This window comes from Herpailurus yagouaroundi, unplaced genomic scaffold (assembly GCF_014898765.1).
Source record: "Herpailurus yagouaroundi ecotype Mexico unplaced genomic scaffold, PumYag 100, whole genome shotgun sequence".
Classification (NCBI taxonomy): Eukaryota; Metazoa; Chordata; class Mammalia; order Carnivora; family Felidae; genus Herpailurus; species Herpailurus yagouaroundi.
This window is the reverse complement of record NW_024412391.1, coordinates 36,445,899-36,466,964: the sequence shown is the minus strand read 5'-3', so window position 1 is coordinate 36,466,964 and position 21,066 is coordinate 36,445,899. Positions and strand designations below refer to the sequence as shown.

General features: G+C 46.6%; 1 protein-coding gene across 4 annotated transcripts in view; it reads left to right on the top strand.

Annotated features, from left to right (window-relative positions):
- Nucleotides 1–21,066, top strand: part of EEPD1 (endonuclease/exonuclease/phosphatase family domain containing 1) — a 206,860-nt gene that overhangs the window by 80,641 nt on the left and 105,153 nt on the right. For 3 of the 4 annotated variants that reach the window (XM_040472254.1, XM_040472252.1, XM_040472255.1), the window contains one exon: nucleotides 13,359–14,426. In XM_040472254.1, coding sequence (XP_040328188.1) covers nucleotides 13,549–14,426 — 878 coding nt within the window. In that variant the 5' untranslated portion in view covers nucleotides 13,359–13,548. Of the gene's footprint in view, nucleotides 1–12,437; nucleotides 12,894–13,358; nucleotides 14,427–21,066 lie in introns of those variants that run through there. The other variant, XM_040472253.1, reaches the window with a different exon arrangement.

The window sequence follows — 21,066 nt, the reverse complement described above, 5'->3', positions numbered from 1 at the left end:
TATACTCAGGAGAAATGAAACATGCATCTGCACAAAGACATGAATGTTGACAGCGACATTATTCATAATAACCAAAAGCTAGAAACAACCCAAATGTCCATCAAATGAAGAATGGATCAAGAAATGTGGTGTGTCCATACAGTGGAACTCATCCATGAAAAGGCATTAAGTACTGACACAGGCCTCAACATGGACGGATCTTGAAAACACTATGCTAAGTGAAAGAAGCCAGTCACCAAAGACCCATACTCTATAGCTCCACTTATGTGAAATGTCCAGAATTGACAAATCTATAGAGGCAGAAAGTAGCTTAGAGATTATCTAGGGCTGGAGAAGGGGTAGGAGTGGGAGGATTTGGGGGTGATACTAAAAGGTGTGAGGTTTCTTTTCGGGTGATCAAAATGGTCCATAACTGTTACACAATTTTGTGTATACACTAGAAGTAATTGAATTGTACGCAACTTTTTCTTACTTGAAGAAGAAGGAGCACTTCTTTTTTTTTAATGTTTGTTTGTTTATTGAGAAAGAGAGAGAAGTGGGGAGGGATAGAGAGGGAGAGATAGAATCCCAAGCAGGCTCCGTGCTGACATCAGAGCAGACACGGGGCTCAATCCCACAAACTGCAAGATCATGATCTGAGCTGAAATCAAAAGTCAGATGCTTAACTGGGCACCCCTGAGTTGTACACTTTAAATGAGTGAAGTATACAGTATATGAATTACATCTCAGAAAAGGTATTACAAAAAAAAGCAATAAGTTCAGAAGTAGGCAGAAAAAAGGAAAAGGAGGAAAAGGAATAAACAGAGCAAACAGAAAACAAACAACAAGATGGTCAATTTAAACCTAACCATATAGGGGCACCTGGGTGGCTCAGTCAGTAGAGCATGTAACTCATGATCATGGGTAACTCATGGGTCATGGTTCCAGCCCCACACTGAGCATAGAGCTTATTTAAAAAAAAACAACAAACTAATCATATCAATAACCACATTAAATTTAAACAGTCTAAATGCTTCAATTTGAAGGCAGAGATTGAGAGATTGGGTGGGAAAAAAGAAAGCGGTAATGATAGGCTGCCTACAAGAAACCCACTTTAGAAAGACACAACTAGGTTAAAAATAGAATGATGGAAAAGGATGTACTACGGTAACACTAATTTTTTAAAAAGCTGGGGAAGATATATTAGTATCAGACAAAGTAGATTTCAGGGCAGAGAATATTACTAGGACAAAGGAGGTTAGTTCATAATGATAAAATGGTTCATTCATCAGAAGATTATAACAATCTTAAATATTTATGGGCCTGATAATAGAGCTTCAACCAAGATAAAGCAAAAACTGATAGAACTCCAAGGAGAAATAGAAAAATCCTCAATTATATCAGATATTTTAATTTAGCCATTTGTCATACAATAACTGAGAAGGACGTTTGGAGATTGTCTGATCCAATCCACTCATCTTACTGATAAGGAAAATGGGACCCAGAGAAGTCAACTGACTTATGCACGGTCACCGAGTTCATTAGTGCCGGAGCCTGGCCATTAACCCAGGTGTCACCAGGGCTACTTAGTCTGTGAGACTCCCTGCAGCATACAGACGTCCAAATTCAGCCTAACATGGTGGTGAGAGACTTACAACCATGAGTGGGAGGAATCCCACTAGATAAGCAGTCATGGTTACTTATGTTTTAAGAGACCACCCATTAATTCCTTTGACAAATATTGATTAAGGTCTAGGCCCTCTTGGAGATGCTTGGGATACAGCAGAGAAGTCAAATTCTGTATCCTCCAGGGGCTTATATTTTGGTGAGAAAGAGACAATAAATATCTAAGTGAAAAGTGCTACTAAGACAAATAAAGCAAGGTAAGAGGGATAGAGAGCAGGCCAGAGCTTTAGGCAACTGTGCCCACCTAGCGTTTCCCCAAGAAAAGCTAGTTCTGGGAAACATTCCACATAAAAGGGCAAATAGGTGCTGTTGAACTGTTTCCTTCTGGAGATTCCCTATGCACATTTGTAAATTGAAGGCCCTGAGAAGTCTTGCAATGATGAAACCCATTTCAACTTCTTTACCCTGGCACTTTCCAACTGTGGAACGTACTTTGAAGAATGTCCATGGGACCTCTTGGGCTCTGTATAACGTCTTTCCTATGTACTTTCTGGAAGCTGAATTTCCGACATTTGGGCCTTTAAATTATTCCTCAAAAAAGATGGGAGTTTCTTCCAGATCAATTCACAAACGGGGCACTTATAGCCACCAGAGAGGCAGCATGATGGTGGGAAAGGAGCCCTAGCCTGGGCTCCTCAAGAGAGATTCCCTTCCCAGCAAGTTTCTTGGCCTTTTAGGTCCTCAAAGATAAAATGAGGATCTAGTCTCAGTGCTCTCAGGTCTCCTCTAGCTCCAAAATTCCATAATTTTTTTGGACTGAGATTTTAGGACTGTGGTTGACCTTGGTTATTCGTGTTCCAGATGCTGATCCTGCTGTTCTAGTGTGGAGAAAATGTTTGGTCTCGTTTATGCTCAGACTTAAGATCAGTTTGAAGCACTGCTTCTACTGTAAGCTATGTACCAGAGTCATCTGGAGGCTTAACAAATATCCTTACTTAGATCCCACCCCCAGAGTTTCTGATGAAATTGGTCTGGGGAAGGGCCTGGGCACTGGGATTTTGGCAACTGCCCCCAGGATTCCTAGGTGCTGCCGAGGTTAAGAACCACTGCCTTTATTAAAAAAAAATTTTTTTTTAATGTTTATTTATTTTTGACAGACAGAGCATGAGTGGGGGAGGGGCAGAGAGCGAGGGAGACACAGAATCTGAAGCAGACTCCAGGCTTTGAGCTGTCAGCACAGAGCCCTGTGTCGGGCTCGAACTCACAGACCGCGAGATCATGATCTGAGCCAAAGTCAGACGCTCAACTGACTGAGCCACCCAGGCGCCCCAAGAACCACTGTGTTTAAAACAGTTTTCACACTGCAGTCTTTCTTGAACACCTTCATGGTCTATTATCATATCTGAGTACCATCTGGGCACGAAAATATACGACAATATGAACAGTTGTATCTTTTGCTATAAATATGAGATAGCCGAAAAACAAAACCCCCCAAAATGGAAAGCAATATAATTAAATTCTAGCTAGATACCGGTGCCTGCCAAAATTCTGAGCCTGAGGTCAGCATTTTCTTTATGGACAGAGATTAACAAATATGAGAACATATTTTGGTCGTGGTGGCCCCAAACTGAGAGTTTCTCCTCAACACAACCACAGTGATGTTTGGAGAAATGAAAAGGGAGAGATTCCCCATTGAGGGGTTTAATATATATAATGTTGTGTCTGGAGTCTCTTAAACTCCTCTTCCTCACCACCGCTAGGTCACACTTTGGGGGATGTTCTTTAAGGTCTTCGAGGTTATTTCTTAAGGAAGTCATTTTTGCGAGTGGGGTTGTGAGGTCAGAGACCAACTTATCAGGACTTACTTTTCCAATATTGAGGAGAAACATGGTCCCAATATGAGCATCATTGGTAATGGTGAAAGAGAAGAAAAGGTGAGAATCATAAAAGTGCATCGTGAGGTTGAACCTGGCAGGGGGTCAACACTGAGGACCAGCTGTAAGTGAGCCTGGAGGAAAGGAGGGGCAGGTGAGGTGTACCTGTTGTTCCTACGTGTGTGACAGCGTTTTCCCCTAGCTCCTGTCAGCAGTGCTCCCTCGTGCTGGCCCATGGCCCAGCTGAAGGAGCCTCCTCACCCTACCTCCAGAAGTCCTAGGGTCCAAGGGTATTTCCATGATTTATCCTAAGGTAGGAAGAGTTGCCTCATTCCCTGTTCTGATTTTGGAGTATTCTATGCTAAGGAGAAGACTCATAATTAGGCATTCAGAAATGGAAATAATGGCCTCTACCAAGAAGAATGTTTTATAAACCCTCAAATTTAATAAACAAGAAAGAATTAACTGTTCTGCGAAAAAGTGGAAGTCTGAAACTCACTGGAAATGTTGCTTTTAAGAGGAAGCAAATAAAGCAAATGGGAACTAGAATTCCCAAACGTGGTGATGATACTCACATCACCGTTAAAGATTAATGAATATTATTTTCTGTAATAGCAATAATTCCAGATGGGGATGGGAGGGAGGGCAACACGGTGCTTCTGATGGTAAATGTTCTCCATTGTGGTACTGTAAATGAAGCCACCTCGTTCTGTTGGGACTTTGATACAATAACCTCCAGCCAAATGCTCCATAAGAAATAAAATGCCAGTTGGAAAGGCATTTACCATGTCTGGGAAATGACAAAGGCCTTCACTTATCAGCCATGAAATTAAACAATATATCAGTCAGTAGACTATGGGCTTTCACGGAGAAATTTGATGCAAAGACACACAACCCAGTACTGCCAAAGTTTCATTCCTGCCTTTCAAGCCACTTCCCTGGGAGAAGGCCAAGTCCAGTAAAGGAAGGAGAAATAACACTTCTGAATTCCCTGGAAGTTGTGAATGGAGGTGTCTGTTTTTAACTGGTATTGAGCTCTATTGTGGGGGCTGATGCTAAGCCATTTAGTAAAACCAAAGCAGATGCAGGTTTGCATGTAAAGTTGATTGGAAACTGTCTCCTCCAGTATCTATGTATCTAACCAGAAGAAATAAGCTCCCCTATTTCTATCATCAGTTTAGTGACCTATCAGCAAACAGATTGGCACATATGCAAACAGACAAATGATACCTAAATGGAGAAATTTTTTTCACAATCTTTTTTATTTAGTTTACTTTCATGGAAATGTTTCTATTAATTCTTTCTAAAAACTTCAATTAAAAAAAAGCTTACACAACAAAAAATCTGAATAGGCCTACATCTATTAAAAGAATTGAATCAATATTAATCACCCTCCAAAACAAAAGCATCAAGCCCAGATAGATTCACTGGTGAATTCTACCCAACATTTAAGGAAGAAATGATATCAATTTTCTACAATTCCTTCCAGAGGATATAAGTGGAAAGAATGCTTCTTTAACTGATTCTATGAGACCAACATTACCCTAATACCAAAAGCAGACAAAAATTATACTGTTTATGCAAAGGAATACTTCTGTATAGTATTTTGATATTAGTTAAGTTGTGGCATCATTTTGAGATCCATCAGAGTTTAAAGAAAAAAAAGAATTGAATATTTTAAGCATAGACATTATGAGTTTTTTAAAAACCAAAAATTTTTATAGCTTTTCAAACCAGAAGTAAAGAAGCCACTGAAGCATCCTACAGGTGTTAATTTCTAATAAGGCAAATGTCTATGGTTATAATCCACATAAACAAAAACTGTTTTTTTTTTTTTAATTTTATAATGGTAAAGGTTTTTGAGATAAAAAGTTAGAAAGCCATGGAGTATCCCTGGCTATGATGGGTCCATTTCTTGTCATGGCTTCATAAGGAGGCATTCTGATAGAATTCTAAGCACCTATATCAATCCATGGCTGGGCCTAGAGTTTTGGTCCTTCTAGTCCTGAGGGATTTTCACCAAGTTAAGTATTTTTCTCTTCAGTTTTTTTTCTATTTTGCTTATTTTTTTTGAAAAATGTTTTCATCTATTTTTTATCTTTCTTATTTTTTCTTTATTTCTTCATCTAAAAGTTTCTAATTAATTTTTTTTGCATTTTCACCGTTTATTTTCTTTTTCATGTTTTCTTATTTTTCTTAAATCTTTTATTTTTATTTTTCTTATTTTTATTTTTGCCATTTTCTCGTTTTTTTCATTTATTTTTTTAACTTTTATTTTCAATTTTTCTAATTTTTAAACTCTTTTCTTTTTTGAAGTTTTTCTTTCTTGTAGGAATGAATACTGAGCAGAATGTACAATATTCTCTCCTATATGACAGTGGAGTATGAAAACCTCAAGAAGTTCTTCATCCTCAACCCAATCAAGGGGGGTACTTTAGAGGAAATCATGAATGTTCTGTAGGTAAACATGGACCATGGAGAGGAACTAATACCTTACATGGAGCCACTCCCTGACTCCAAGGATCCTGGGCAGGCTGACTTGATGGTATCCCAGGGCTACACAATGGGAAGGGATCAAGGACTCATAGATGGGCCAGAAGTATGATGAAGTGATGGTAATCTATGTGCTTCTGGCCTATAAGAGATCTGAGCTGGAGGGCGACACCATCATCCTGAGCCCCATCCTTTGGCTGATCCCACCCACAGCTGCCCTTTAAACTCATCCTGCAAGGTATGGCATCGTGACTCTGCTAACCCAAAGCAGAGGAATTTCAATAAGCCTGCCACTTCCACCTTTAATTCCTACTCTGAAAATAGTCAGAAGAGCAGGACAGAAAATCAGTGGCTTGAGGAGAACCAGGAGTTAGGATGGAAAGCGAGCAGCTCAGGCAAAGCATCTGACAGTCCCCTACTTGGCCTGGAGAGGAGACCACCCCAGCACAGCCCCCAGCATGGCCCTTTGGCCTCCCCTGAACCCATACACCAGCAGCAGTGATGATATCCCGGATGCAACCAAATTTCCCCAGGGTATATCCTCCAGGAAAGGCCCTCCATACCGGCAGCTTAGACAGTGGTCTGACAAACAGAATTTGCCTGACGGTGTGACCCCATCCTCTGCCTCTAGCAGCAGCCAGGGCTGGCAGGGTGTCATTGGGAAGGATGAAGGTTCACTTTCATCCACACCTGTGTTTGAGGTCAGCCAGAAAGAACTGGCATGAAGCAGAAAGAGTGGAGAAGGAAACTTCAGGTGGCCAAAGCAGTGAGATAAACAAGGAAGCATGCTGGGAGGTCAGGCATGCTCCCTGTACTTTGCATGAAGCATGGAGATCACGAGCTCCTTGGAGCCCATCAAGTGTGGGATATTGGCCAGGTGCTGAACACAAACAGCTGCACTGGGAACTGGACAAGATGTACATGATGCTGTGCGTGCGTGGCCCGCTGAGAGAGGACTTTGTGCACTGGGGGATAGAGAGTATGACCTGCCCAGCCTTCACTCCCAGGACCCAGATAAGGGGCTATCTGACACTTCCAAAGCCTTCAAAAGCAGTCTCCAAGATAATGCTGTACCTACAGGATGCCACAGGCCACCTAGAGGACAAGATGAAAGGCCCCTTTGCCCCACCTGGGTGAACTTCAGAGACGGATGGGACTGTTGCTCTTGGAGCATTTCTCCTCTTCCCTGCTCTTCTCCATCTTGTCTTCCGTGTTCGTGGGGGAGGGGAAATAGAGCTGTAGAAATAAACGCGATTATAAAAATGCTAATTTATTCTGTTTAAATATGATAGTTTAACAAAACCACTTTCTTTTTATTGCTATAGCTGTCATACAATACTCATCTACTGTTCTACAAGAGAAGGGCCCTGAAGGTTTCCAAATTCTCCTGCGACCCAACTGAAAAACAAAAACAAAAACAAAAACACCTCAAACCACTTTCCTTGAGGGAAATCAAAGCCTGATGAGGTCACCTGAACATGAACATGAACATGGGACAAATGTCAGTGAATTGTAAAGGGAACTACATTTGGAACTATGACATTGGTTTTTCTTGCTGGGAAAACAGGGCCTGAGGGTCACATCTATATGATAAATACTTCTGTGAGTCAACCTTTTCAGTAATTGTAAGCCTATAACAATGACACTCTTTGGTAGTTCTGTAGGTTGGCTGGGCTCAGCTGGGTTGTTTTCTCTGCTCCTTGTGGTCTCTCCTGGGCTCACTCCTGTGGTTTCATCTAGCTAGTGGCTGGGCTAGGCTGGAAGGTCCTAGAAGGCCTCTCTCACCCATGTGAGGCCTCAGTGCTTATTGAGGGTGGGGATGCCCCCGTCACAACAGGATAAGCCAGAACTTTCCGATAGCATGGCAGCTGGGTTCTAAGAGGAAACATTCCAGGGAGATCCAATGGGCAAATGCTTATCAAATCCTTGCTTGCCTCTAGTAAATGTCCCCTGGTCAAAGCAAATCACATGGCCAAGCAAATCACATGACAAGTGATCACACAGGGATGAGAGTACTAGGACATATGACTCACTGGGGGCCACCAATGTCACAGTCTACCACATAACGCTGTGTAACAGAGCAATAGACTCATTTAGAGAACCCAACGAAAATGCTTCTAGTGGCGAGATTCATGGCTGAGTGTCTACACACAGAAGAAGAAATTTGAAGACTGAGGGTATATCCATTGCCACTGTCCATGGGGTCCATCTGGGGGCATTCTGGGCCATCAAACACCGTGACTCCCAGGGAGGCAGGGTCTGATTTAGAAAGTTCCCATATACTGTCAATGTCTCATGCTTCATCAGTTTGGGAACACACAGAAGCCTACTGTGGTAGAGAGTGACAAATCTGCTGTTGAGGTCATACCAATATTCAGGACAACATCCAGTTTGGCCATTGCGTGAGTGTGGGTGCCAGGATAGCTGTCAGTGGTCTGACTGAACCCCTTGTTGACTAGGAAAATGGGGACTTCTCTGCAAGGGCTGAGGTTTCGTGGGTTGCGGTATCTTTCCTTATTCATCTTTCAGATCTCATCTTCACCTCCCAAGGAAGTCCCCTACGCTCAGTTATTTTTAATTTACAGCTGTATCCTCCTCCCCTTCCCTTTATTCTAACATGCTCTGTTCTTATCAATTTAATGTCTGCATTCCTGCTGGCCTCTCTGCTCTGGGAATAGAGAAATCGTGTATCTTCCTCATCAACATGTTTCTAGTGCCTTGCATGTTGAAATTTTAAATTGAAAACTTCTCTCCCTTCTTCCCTTCCATCACCTCTCCCTTCCCCTGAAGCGCCATTTCCCTTTGAAATGGCAGACTCAGAAGCAGGCCAGAGACCTCCCTCACTCTGTCTCTCTGGCCAAAGCCCCAGGTGAGATCTCTGTTGTGAGGAGCAGCGGCCACGGGACGTGGCACTCAGAGGGGATGATGTGACCCTTGCTCTTTGACATACTCAGGTAACACAGGTGTCAGCCAGGTCCTCACTTCCTGTCCTTCTGACAGGCAAATGACACTGGCTCAAACTTCCATTCTTTGTGGAGCAGGACCTCTCTCCCCACCAGCCAAGCTGCCAGTCTCAGTAGGGATTCTTGAAAGTCAGACATGTCACCAGGTCACTCAGGCTGTGAGTTTTGCTTGCAATGAATCCTGGATCTTTCATCTGGCAGCTTGCCAATGGCCCCTTCTCACTATCCCATATCTCTCCAGAGAGACTCAGCTTCTCTACCTTATGTCCCTGATAGCACTCATTCGAGGCCATTACATTTCTTATTAAAGATTCTGGGTGTGGGGGCCCCTGGTTGGCTCAGTCAGTAGAGCGTATGACTCTTGACCTCAGGGTCATGAGTTCAAGCCCTATGTTGGGAGTAGAGCCTACTTAAAAAAAAAAAAAAGATTCAGAGTATAAGTGTGGGGGTTACATCAGAGAATAGCACATTGGATAAAATAGACTGTCAGACATGATTAGTCTTTTTTTAAGTTTATTTATTTATTTATTTATTTTGAGAGACAGCACACGCATGAGCAGGGGAGGGGCAGGGAGAGAAGGAGAGAGAGAGAAGGAATCCCAGGCAGGCTCTGTAGTGTGAGATCACAGCCTGAGCTGGATGCTTAACTGACTGAGCCACCCAGATGCCCTGAGACATTATTAGTCTTAAAGCCTTCAGGTGTCCCCTCTCCTGGGGCCCCGTCTTTAACTGGGATTGTTCACTGGTCTTCTCTTCTGTTGGCTCCAGACTCAACTCCTTCCTGGGTCCCTTTGTTCCCCTTCACCTCCCTCCTCGTCACCCTGGCTCACCTACTCCTCCCAAAATAATCCCATCTTCTTCTTCCTCTTATTTTCCATCTTCTCCTCCTCTTCCTCCTCCTTTTTCTTCTTCTAGTTCAAGCAGCATTTCTTTTTATCTTTTGAGGATTTTTTTCAGTTTTATCAAGGTGTAATTGAAGTACATTAAACATCACAAAAAGTGTGTGAGTCTCTGTTTTGACATACATACACCCATGAAACCATGACCTCTCAAACATTTCCATCATTCTAACGGTTTCCTTGTGCTCTTTGGCCAGTTTCATCCACTCCTCCATGCATCACAACCCCAAGCAACTGTTGAGCTGCTTTCTCGGTATATAGATTAACTTGTATTTTCTAGAGTTTAGTATAAATGGAATCAAGCATCATATTCTCTCACTTTTTTGCCAGGCTTCTTTCATTTGGTGTGATGATTTCAAGATTCTTCAATCTTGTGTGTATTAACAGTTTGTCTTTATGGCTGAGTAGTATTCCATTGTATGGATATGCCACTATTTGTTTATCTATTCACCTACTGGTGGATTTGGGTTGTTTGTGATTTGGGGCTATAACAAACTCCTAGAACATTCACTACACATCTTTGGGTTTCATGCTCTCATTTCTCTTTGGTAAATACCTAAGTGGAGTGGTTTGGTGATCCGGTAGGTGAGTGTTGAATTTTTTAGGAAACTGCCTAACTGATTTCCAAAGTGGTTACACTGCCTTGCATTCCCACCATCAGTATCTGAGAGTTTCAGTTGCTCCATACCTCACCAACATGTGGTGTGCCGGTTGCTTTCAATTTAGTCATGTTAATGTGGTTTTGTTAGTTTGTTTCAACACCCAGGGGTTTAGCTCCCTCTTGGCTTCATTTCTACTAAGGGGGAGCATATGCTTCCATTAACAGAGAATAAAACCAGGTTATGCCTCTTGTGCCAGTAAAGTTGGCAGTGCCCCTCTTACCCTCCCATGTGACCTGGTTTGTATTATAAAATATGTAGTTTCTCTGCTTCTAATCCCACTGGCCGTGCCCCCAGGCTCTTCCAGGCATTCTGCTCAACAAAGACTGTTCCTTCCTCTACAAGGGATTTTCCTGCTTTTCTTGAACATGTTTTTCCTTATCACAACAGGATTTCAGGAGGAAAGGAATGGCATAATGTAGTTTAGTACTGGGGTTGGGGAGTAGGGTGGCAAGTGAAGGGGATAGACGGAGGGAGTAAGATTAGGTCCTGATGACATCATTTGAGCTGGATGCAGCCATTCTTGACATAAGCTCTCTTCCTTAGTTTTAGCACATAAGAACCTGGAAATCCCTCCCTCCCTTCTTTTCGTCTAAGCTAGTGTGACTGGGATTTCTGTCACTTGCAATTAAGTCGTGACCCGTATACACAGTAGGGGAATGTGCCTCAGAAAGGCAATAGCATTTTGCCAAGCCCTGGCTGCCTCTTACTTCACATCTGAAGTACTTCGTGCCTTCCCTGAGAGCTGAGAGTTACTGTTTTTGCTGACCTAGCCCTGGGAAATTTAAAGCAGGAACATTGGTCACAATGGTTGGGACGAAACTTCAGAGCACACCAAATGCCCAGGGTCAAATTATTCAAAACCATCACCACATGGTTTGTTTAATCAAATACTCTAGCTCCATGTATCTGCTGTACTTCAGCAGGTTCTTTAATCGTTAACTGAGTTGTCATTTAGTGGTTATGATCCAAGGACTGTTCTGAATTTTGGTAAGCAATCTTCATTTCCAAGCAGCATTTCCTGTCTCTTTAATGACTAGATTTAATACTTATAGAAACATATCGATATATACTCAGAGCGCTATACGTGCCAAAGAGCAACCCTATTAAGTGTTGTGTGCGAACATATCTCTGAATAATCGGTGGTGCGTGACCTCTCCTAGCAGCAGGAGTTACTAGCATTGTTTGAGGACATCTCTGTGATCGCAGCGCAAAGGCAATACTCCAGTGAAAGAAAAGAGGAGGCCAGAAGTGGGGGGCAGAAGTAAAAAAGATCCCATTCAGTCCCCTCTGGGAACGTTCTCAGACTTGACCGCAGAGCTGAGCGAGACCCTTGACACGCAGGGGTGCCCCGCCCCCCCCACAACTTGGAGTGCCCGGACCTTAAGCCACGCCCCAAAGATGATCTAAACTCAGACTGGTGGCCTGGTAGTATTTGCGCCCATGGGCGCCTTCTCTTCTTTCGGGCTCCTCCTGCGGAAAAGCAGCTCGGCAGGTCTCGCCTCGGTCAAGACCAAACACTCTTCACCTCACACATATAGCCTTAAGTCTTTGGTAGTATCTCCACTCAGGAGCTGCAGGCCCCAGGGCAGGCTCCTCAGGACCCGACACTGCTGCAGCGATATCGGCCCCGCCCATTCAGTCCCTAAGTCCCGCCTCCGCGCCTCCGTGGCCCGCCCCCTTCCGCCATGGCCCCGCCCCTGCGCTCCTGCATTCCATCTCCACGCCCACGCGCTCGGGGCCCTCCCCCCGCGCAGCAGGGCCCCGCCTCTCAGATTTGCCGGCCCCGCACTCCACCCTCTCGCGTTCTGGCCCCGCCCCCGCGCTCCGTGGCCCCGCCCCCGCACTCCAGGGCCCCGCCCCAACGCTCTCTGGTTCCGCTCTCCCGGGCTCTGGTCTGGCGCTCGGCCCCGCCTCCACGTTCCCTCTGGAGTCCCCGGAGGAGTTGCCGCGCGGGGGGAGGCGTGGCCGTGGTGCCGGCGGAGGCGCGGGCCGAGCCGCCAGGACTTTGGCTTTGACACGGACGGCGAACTGGAGCCGTGGCTTTGGTACTCGGCACCGACGCGGTCCTGGCGGATCCCGCGTCCGAGTCGGGCGCAGGACTTTTTGCTTCCATCAACGCAACTGCGGCGACGCCGCAAGTCCTGGTGCAGCCTCGGCGGCCGGATTTCACCGCCGCTGCCGCCTCCGCGCAGCCCTGCAGCTCTTGCTGGCTCTGGGAGAGCGACTCTAAGAGTTTCTCCCGCAGAAAGAGCCGGGACGCGCGGCTCGAGGCGGCCCAGCCACTGACCCACACCTGCGCGGGCACCAGAACTGGAGGCTGGGGGCCCGCGCAGTCCCGGGTTGAGCTCAGGCTTCCGAGCCGCAGGTGGAAGGACGCCCCGGGGGAGCAGCGGAGAGGTGGGGCGCGGGGACTGGCGGCGGGTCTGGTGGGGGTCCGTAAACCCCTTCTTGGTGCCTATACTAGTGAGGACGGGATTCCCAAGTTGCAGGTGGTGCTGAATGTCCGGCGGCGGGGTGGGCGTGGGAGATACACCCTCTCTGCTGCCCGAGCCCTGGTAGGGGCGACCTAAGGGGGGATGGTGGTGAGAGGAGAGTAGAGGCAGGGATCAGAGGTGTGGGCTGATGAGGATAGGTCTCTTTCCAAGAGAAGAAGCTCATAGCCTTTTTGGACCCGAATGTGATTAAAACCAGACCTCTTCAGAGGGAAATCCATATGGGCCAGCCTCGCTGTGTGTTCAGGGGTTCACGGACAGCCATTAGCCTGAGACTCCTGGTTAAGAACTCCTGCTCTAGGTAGGGAATGCTAATGCAAACTGATTAACTGATCCAATCGATTTGTGTGTTTATTAATTTGTTTTCCAGGTGGCCAAGTGAAAGGTACTTTTGGACACCCTGGGCATGGAGATTTAGTGTTTGTCTTTGGTAACCGTTTCATTCCCTGCATCGTGCACCTTCCCTCCTTCTGTGCCTGTAAGGTTTGTTGGGCTTCCTCCCTAGCCAGAGAGTTCTTCTGCGGTGGTGAGGCCTCCCTGGGCCACTGATCCTGGCCGGCATGGGGAGCACCCTGGGCTGCCACCGCTCCATACCGCGGGACCCCTCGGATCTATCCCATAGCCGCAAGTTCAGCGCGGCCTGCAACTTCAGCAACATCCTGGTGAATCAGGAGCGGCTCAACATCAACACGGCCACAGAGGAGGAGCTGATGACCCTGCCTGGTGTGACGCGTGCGGTGGCACGCAGCATCGTGGAGTACCGCGAGTACATTGGTGGCTTCAAAAAGGTGGAGGACCTGGCGCTGGTCAGCGGCGTGGGTGCCACCAAACTGGAGCAGGTCAAGTTTGAGATCTGCGTGAGCAGCAAGGGCAGCTCCGCGCAGCACTCTCCCAGTTCTCTGCGGCGGGACCTGCTGGCCGAGCAGCAGCCTCACCACCTCGCCACCACTGTGCCCCTCACCCCACGGGTCAACATCAACACGGCCACCCCTGCTCAGCTCATGAGCATACGAGGCCTCACGGAGAAGATGGCTGTGAACATCGTGGACTACCGCCGTGAGCATGGGCCCTTCCGCAGCGTTGAGGACCTGGTGAGGATGGGCGGTATCAACGCCGCCTTCCTCGACAGGATCCGGCACCAGGTGTTCGCGGAGCGGTCCAGGCCCCCCTCGACCCACACCAATGGGGGCCTGACCTTCACCGCCAAGCCTCACCCCAGCCCAACCTCGCTGAGCCTGCAGAGTGAGGACCTGGACCTCCCGCCAGGGGGGCCCACCCAGATTATCTCCACTCGTCCTTCCGTGGAGGCCTTTGGAGGCACAAGGGATGGGCGGCCGGTGCTGAGGCTGGCCACCTGGAACTTGCAGGGCTGCTCAGTGGAGAAGGCCAACAACCCCGGGGTGCGAGAAGTGGTGTGCATGACACTCCTGGAAAACAGGTGAGGACAGGAACCATGGAGGGGGTGGGGTGTGAAGACAGTTCTTGCGTGGCCTCATCTGTACACGCAAATGAGTGGACTTTTGGGGGGTAGGGAGAGGGCAAGATTATTTAATCAGTGTTCTTGAGGCCCCAGCCAACATTGTCACCTGCAGCTGAGCTCTCTCTCCTGCTCCAGAATTTTCTGAATACAGCTATCTGGGCTTGTGGCCCATGTCTTAAACTTGGCGTATCTGAGATCAATTCATAATTTTGGGGTAAGTGGAGATTGTGTTGGTGTTATTGTTCTGGAAAATGTTGTTGGACTTAGAGGACTTCATGGGGTTTACACCAGATCAGACACTCAGAACCTGGGAAGCGTTGCACAGTTTTGCATATGAGAAAGAGCTAGTTGGGATTTTTTTAAAAATGAGACACAAAGTCACTTTTGTTTCACCAAATATGCCTATTTGTGTGCACAAAATCAACTTAAAGGCCAGGTATTTGCAAACACATACACGCTATATATTCACCAAAATGCTGTGAATGAATCACTCCTCATTCTTTTTCCTTATTTAGCCTGAAGTTGGTGTTCAGGCCCACAACTGCAACCCCAAATGTATGTAACCTCTCCTGTCCCATAGCCAGGAAAGGTCAGGCTGACCTGTGGTGACTGTTGGCCAGATTTTCCCATTTTGAACCACAGGAGAAGAGACTTGTAGGATGGGCTCTTATCGCAGCGTGTTTACATTATTCACAACACTGCTTTCTGTAGGAGCTTCCATTAACCCCCTGTAAAACAAAACAATATTATTGTAGCAGTAACTCCTGCTGTTAGTAAAACAGTGTGGTGTATAATGTAATCAGCTTGGGGAAGGAAAGAAATATCTTTAATGGTCTCTTCTTGGCCAGAAATCCTCTGGTCCTGGTGTTGAGGGATTACGCCCTGCCACCCACCAGACAGACATGTAGTGTGTCTGTGGCCACTAGCTACTTTCCTTTGCACTGGATTGTTGGTGAGCCTGAGAGTTCAGTGGCAGCAGTTTAGTGATGCGAAGTGAGTTCTCAGCGGGCAATCACAGTGCATTGTGGCAGAGCATCAGGATAAATGAGTGAGGAGAAAACCAGGTCACACCGTTTCCCTGGCACTGTCCCCGTGGCACACTCTGATCACAGGACTGAGGGATCACGCACCAGGTCAGAGAACTGGACCGGGAGAGCTCCCCCCAGCACTCTGCCTGCGCTGCTGTGTCCTCTGTTTTGCACTGTAACTCACTCCTTTTGCAAAATCATCTTGTTCACAGGTGAGAACTGAACTTGATGCTGGGTGATATTTATCAGGAATGGCTTGATAGTTGTTTCTCTTCATCCATAGCAACTTGGGTGCATGTATGGGAAAGGGGAAGGGAGGGTAAAGGATGGATGGCTGTTTAAGTCTTATCCTCAGTTTTCTTTTTTTTCTTTTAAATTTTTTTTTTAACGTTTATTCATTTTTGCGACAGAGAGAAACAGAGCATGAACGGGGGAAGGTCAGAGAGCGAGGGAGACACAGAATCTGAAACAGGCTCCAGGCTCTGAGCTGTCAGCACAGAGCCTGACGCGGGGCTCGAACTCACGGACCGCGAGATCATGACCTGAGCCGAAGTCGGACGCCCAACCGACTGAGCCACCCAGGCGCCCCTCCTCAGTTTTGGGGGGATGAATCAAGATCTGAAATTGCCCAGGGGGAGTGACAGATCGGGCAGCTCTTGTCCATTTACTGTGACAGTGGTTTTTAAAGTGTGCTGTCTGGACCAGCATCAGCGTCAGCTACTGACTCAGAAACTCTGGGTTTCGGTGTGTTCACGCATCCTCCTGGTGGTTCCGATGCTCACTGAAGTTTGAGTCCCATTGTGATCAGCTGCCCCCTGGTTTAGTCTGTAAAGCACCACCTCCCCCTTACTGGCTTTTCTGACAAGGCCAGTGAATCCATGCAGAGCCTTCCAGGTATTATGTTTTCTTGGATTGTTCTGATCATCCCTATAGTTGTCCAACGTACGATGTTCTTTCTGGCCAGAGTTAAAGGGCTTATTCCGCTTTTAGAACAGGTGAATGTGAAGGCTAGAAAATGGGAGAGAGAGCAGGGGACAGCTGGCCTCAGGGAGGGCTCTGCTCTGCAGTGTGGACCTGGGTCAGCCCGGGAAAGCGCTAGCAAGTCGAATCCAGCATGGGGTTAGGGTTTGTCCTAGAAGGATGATGATTTGTTGAAGACATTTAATTGTTGTCCTCAAGTGAGAGTGCTAGAGCTTACCCAGACCTAGTAGGGTGTAGAAGTAGCCAGGGCGGTGACCTAGGTCCTCATCACATATCTCACATTTGGCCCCCTGTGTTGTCCTGTGTCTTGGTTTCTTTTGCATGTTCACAATGTGTTCGGAGCGTTCTCGGCACTCGTACCACCTTGTTAGCATCTGGTAAACATATAGTAGTGGGCTTAGGGCTTGATCCCCTGTAGAGCTGGAGTGGATCCATTTGCCTGTGTGGCTGTCCTAGGGTACCAAAAGATGGCTGGCTGTTCCGGAGTGGCTCACATGTCCTCAGAACAGCAGTGCACATTCTCCAAGGGCTGTGTGTTCATCCTGATTCACAGAAATCTCTCACCATCCAATTGATGCCTTCATTAGCAAGAGGAAATACATTTAGTGTGGGCAAGAATGGATGCAGGAGATTTTCTAGGTGATTCTTATTTTCACACCTGTGTGTGTGTGTGTGTGTGTGTGTGTGTGTGTGTGTGTATGTGTATACATATATATACATACATATATATAACACAAGTATTCTGGCTATGTCTTCATAGTGTCTAACGCTTCCATATTCATTTCATTTCCCCGTTAACCTTGGATGTAGGTAATGCTTGCTTTTAGCAATGATTCTCCATCTCTGTGTGAGGAAACTAAAACCAAAGAAGTTAAATGACTTGCCTCCATCCCATAGCTCATTAGTGACTCGGCTGGGACTAGGACCCAGACCTTCTGACTTCAGTCCCGTGCTCTTTGCAAGCGTGCTGTGTTTTGTAAGCAAGCCACGTTGATCCTACCTCTTGTTCAGGCATCCCGCCCTCTGCCCAATCAGGGGCACTTGCTGATTTGTGTGCTAGTCACATTTAAGAAAATAAGTCCATTGTAAGGGCATTTAAAAAACCCACGGCTCCACCTTTTTCGGTGTAAAATTGGTGAAATTCCTTAACATTTCCAAGCCTCAGTTTTTCCATCTGTTAAATGTAGCTAATGAAAGAAAAAAAAAAAGAACCCTTGAAAAAACATAAGAAAAAAATACTTCTTTTGCAAAGAGAATAACTAACTGGCTCTTCGTTTTCCTTTCTGTGGGTTTGCTTTAGCAGGTGTGTTTTCTTAGGCCAAAGGGTACCTGTGTGGGACCCTAAAGAGTTAGAGTCCCTTTTTGCCTTGAGATGCTACTGCTGGGTGGACAAGAATGTGTGAGTAATAAGAAACCGTGTTTTGCAGGAAACTGAGGTAGGACAGCCGAAAACTAGATAATCATCCAGTCACCAGTAGCCTTCAGGGACATCACCCTATGGCACAGAACAGATGGGTTTCATCAGATTCCTTTGCCAAATCTCAGTCTTGGGCAATGTTTTCCCTTGTTCAGTGTTTATGGAGCAAGGCAGAAAGAGGAATACTTTTGCTAAACATCCTTACAAAATCTGGTGGCAGCCCACATATGGAATGAAGATTAATTTTTAATTTTTGGTTTTTGCTGAGTAGTTGTCCTATTTTGAAAAGTCCCTTTGGTTTGTGAAAGTATAAGCCCTGGAGGCGCTGACTTTGGTAATCTCCAAAAAAAAAAATTAATAAATAAAGAGATTTAATATCCCACTGCACACTGGGGCGCCTGGGTGGCTCATGTGTTTGAGTGTTTGACTTCAGCTCAGGTCATGATCTCAAGGTCTGGGGGGTTGAGCCCCACGTCAGGCTCTGGGCTGACAGCTCAGAGCCTGGAGCCTGCTTTGGATTCTGGGTCTCCCTCTGTCTCTTTGCCCCTCCCCCACTTGTGCACACATGCATGCTCTCTCTCCGTCTCTCTGTCTCTCTCTCTCTCTCTCTCTCTCTCTCAAAGAAGAAATAAACATTAAGAAAATATCCCACTTGCACATTCTCCCCATGGCCTCTATCAGAAAGGAACATGTCAAAGTCTTCGGCCTTATAATGGTCTCAGTCTGTTTTCTTGCTACATGTCTGTCTGCAGTATCCAAGCACAAGGTGAATTAGTGCCTGGCAACATGTACTGATTGTGAGAAATGGGATTTTAGTTGATCTGACTTGATTAGTAAGATCAATATAGACACAAGCCATCTTGTCATTTGATTCATTCATTGAAAAATACGTATTGAGTAGCTGCTGTGTACATGCATATGCTAAATCCAGGAATCAGCCTGGCCTATTATTTAACACAGTTAAGTAAATGTGAATCAGCTTGTGCGGCTCAGCCTCAGAATAGTCTGAGAAACCCAGATTTTGGGGGGAAAGTGACTGAATGTGATTGATTTCTGGTCATATTTTTCCTGTATGAATAATGGGCTGATCCTGGGAGATTGAAGGGTGGGGAGATGCAGCCGGACGTAACGTCTGGGGCAAAATGCCCAGCAGTCCTCTTGCAGTAGAAATTAGGAGAACTGTTTTGACTATGGAAACCGAGGTTCAGAGAGATTAAATAGCGTCTGTGTGGCCTTCAGAAATGTTGATCGGAGTCAGGATTTGAAGCCAGGCGTTTGTCTGATTTTCGAGTGGGGAGTGTGAGTGTCTCTTCCCAAACACCATGTCCTTTCACTGACCCCTGGCACACCTGCTTTTTCCTCTCCGTCTTGGGTCTTAGGCTGGCCAGGCATCAGGGCTTCACCTAGACTCCTAGGACCATGTCAAGCCTCCCGAGGCCTCTGCTCCCTTCCTGTTTTTGTTCCTCTGAAGGACAGGGCTTATGGCCAGAGGTAGAGCAATTCGGAGGGCGTCAGGGCCTCTCCACCCGGCCCCTCAATTCTGAGTCTGTGACCTTGGCTCAACTCCAAGGTAGAGTTCCGGTTTTGTGAGCCAACGAGCTCTGGGTGGTTTCCAGAGGGAAAGGTGGTCAGTAACAAGACTGCTGTGTATTAATAAGAGAAGATAGTGTGAATGAAGGGAAATCCTGGTGTGTGCACCATGCAGACTTTATTTCACCAAAGGGGAAGATGTTAGTTTATCTTCCAAGAAAGATGGGCTCATTTGGGATCTGATTTTGGAGGCTTGATAGTATTGCTTCTCCCAAGGGATATTCATTCCTTTATTATCTGTTCATTCGGCAGATATTTTTTGAGCTCTTACCAGGGTACTAGGTTCTGTGTCCGACTCTTAATAACAAGACACGGTCCCTGCTCTCATGGAGCTTCCATGTAAGGTGGGGAAATGGACAAGTCAATGCATAATAGATAATTAGAGATAGTGGTAAATGCTGAGGAGGATGGTGGCCAGTTGAAGAGAAGCCTGCTGAGGTGGATGGGGGTCAAGGAAGGCCTCAGCTAAAGCTGATGGATGAGAAGGAGGCATAGGAAAAGTTGAGCGAAAGGGTACTCCCCTAGAGGAACCATCAAGTGCAAAGGCCCTGAGCATGCTTGCTCCAGACAGAAACCAGAGTTCTGGGAGCAGTGGGTGGCTGGGGGTGCAGGAGGAGGCAGGGCCAGATGGGTGGGGCCTCCAGGGCTCTTATTTTCCCAGGAGGAGGCCACAGAAGATTAGAAGCAGAGGTTGGCGACTTAACCTGTTACCAGCCTGTTCTAGCTGCTGGGGTTGGGGGAGGCACTTGGAGCAGGTCCTGGAAGGTGGGTAGTGGGTACAGATTGAGAAAGTTAGATTTCAGAAGAAAGGCTACAGAGGATAGTGAGTGGGAGAAGGGAGAGTGGGGTGGAGATGAGAGCATCCTTTAGCGGCAAAGACTGGAAAGCCTTGTGTGTATTCAAGATGTTGTGGGGATTAACCATGTGGATCCCTAGAAAACAGGCTCAGAGGTGAGGAATCCGGGGCTAGCTCACACACCTCTATGTTGTGTTGACATGATGCAACTTGCCGGCCTCACCCCTCCCCTCTATTCTTGCCTCACTCTGGACAGGTACACCGTGCTCCTTCTGGACAAGGCAGGTCTCAGTCCGTAGTGGATAGAGGAAGAGGTCTTGTGGTCTGTCCTCTGTTCAGACCAGCTGTCTAATGGGGCCACTTTCTTTTTACTATCAATTATACATGTAACAAGGGTATATTTGGCGGGTTTTGGGTAGCTATTTGTATTAAGAGACATTTAAATGAGTTTAATTCAATATTGATTGAGCACCTACTCCTTGTCTCTTCCCCAGTTGGGTTGGGGACACAGGGAGAGCCTACCCTGTCATCAAGCCTACCCTCACAGTCTTACAAGGGGATGCATTCACTGGCACTTACCAGGGTGCCACCTGCTAGAAGGGAGGAGGTGAAGCTTAATCACAGGGATCTGGTACCTGTCTGCTCGGCTCTGGAGGTATGTGAAGTCCTCAGTAGAGAGGAAAGATGAAGGGATAGAACCAAGGCAGGTGGTTGGGAGGAGGGTGGTTGAGAGGAGGGTGGGATCTGAGGTGTAAGAGCGTCATGGCCCTCAGGGTGAAAGTCAGC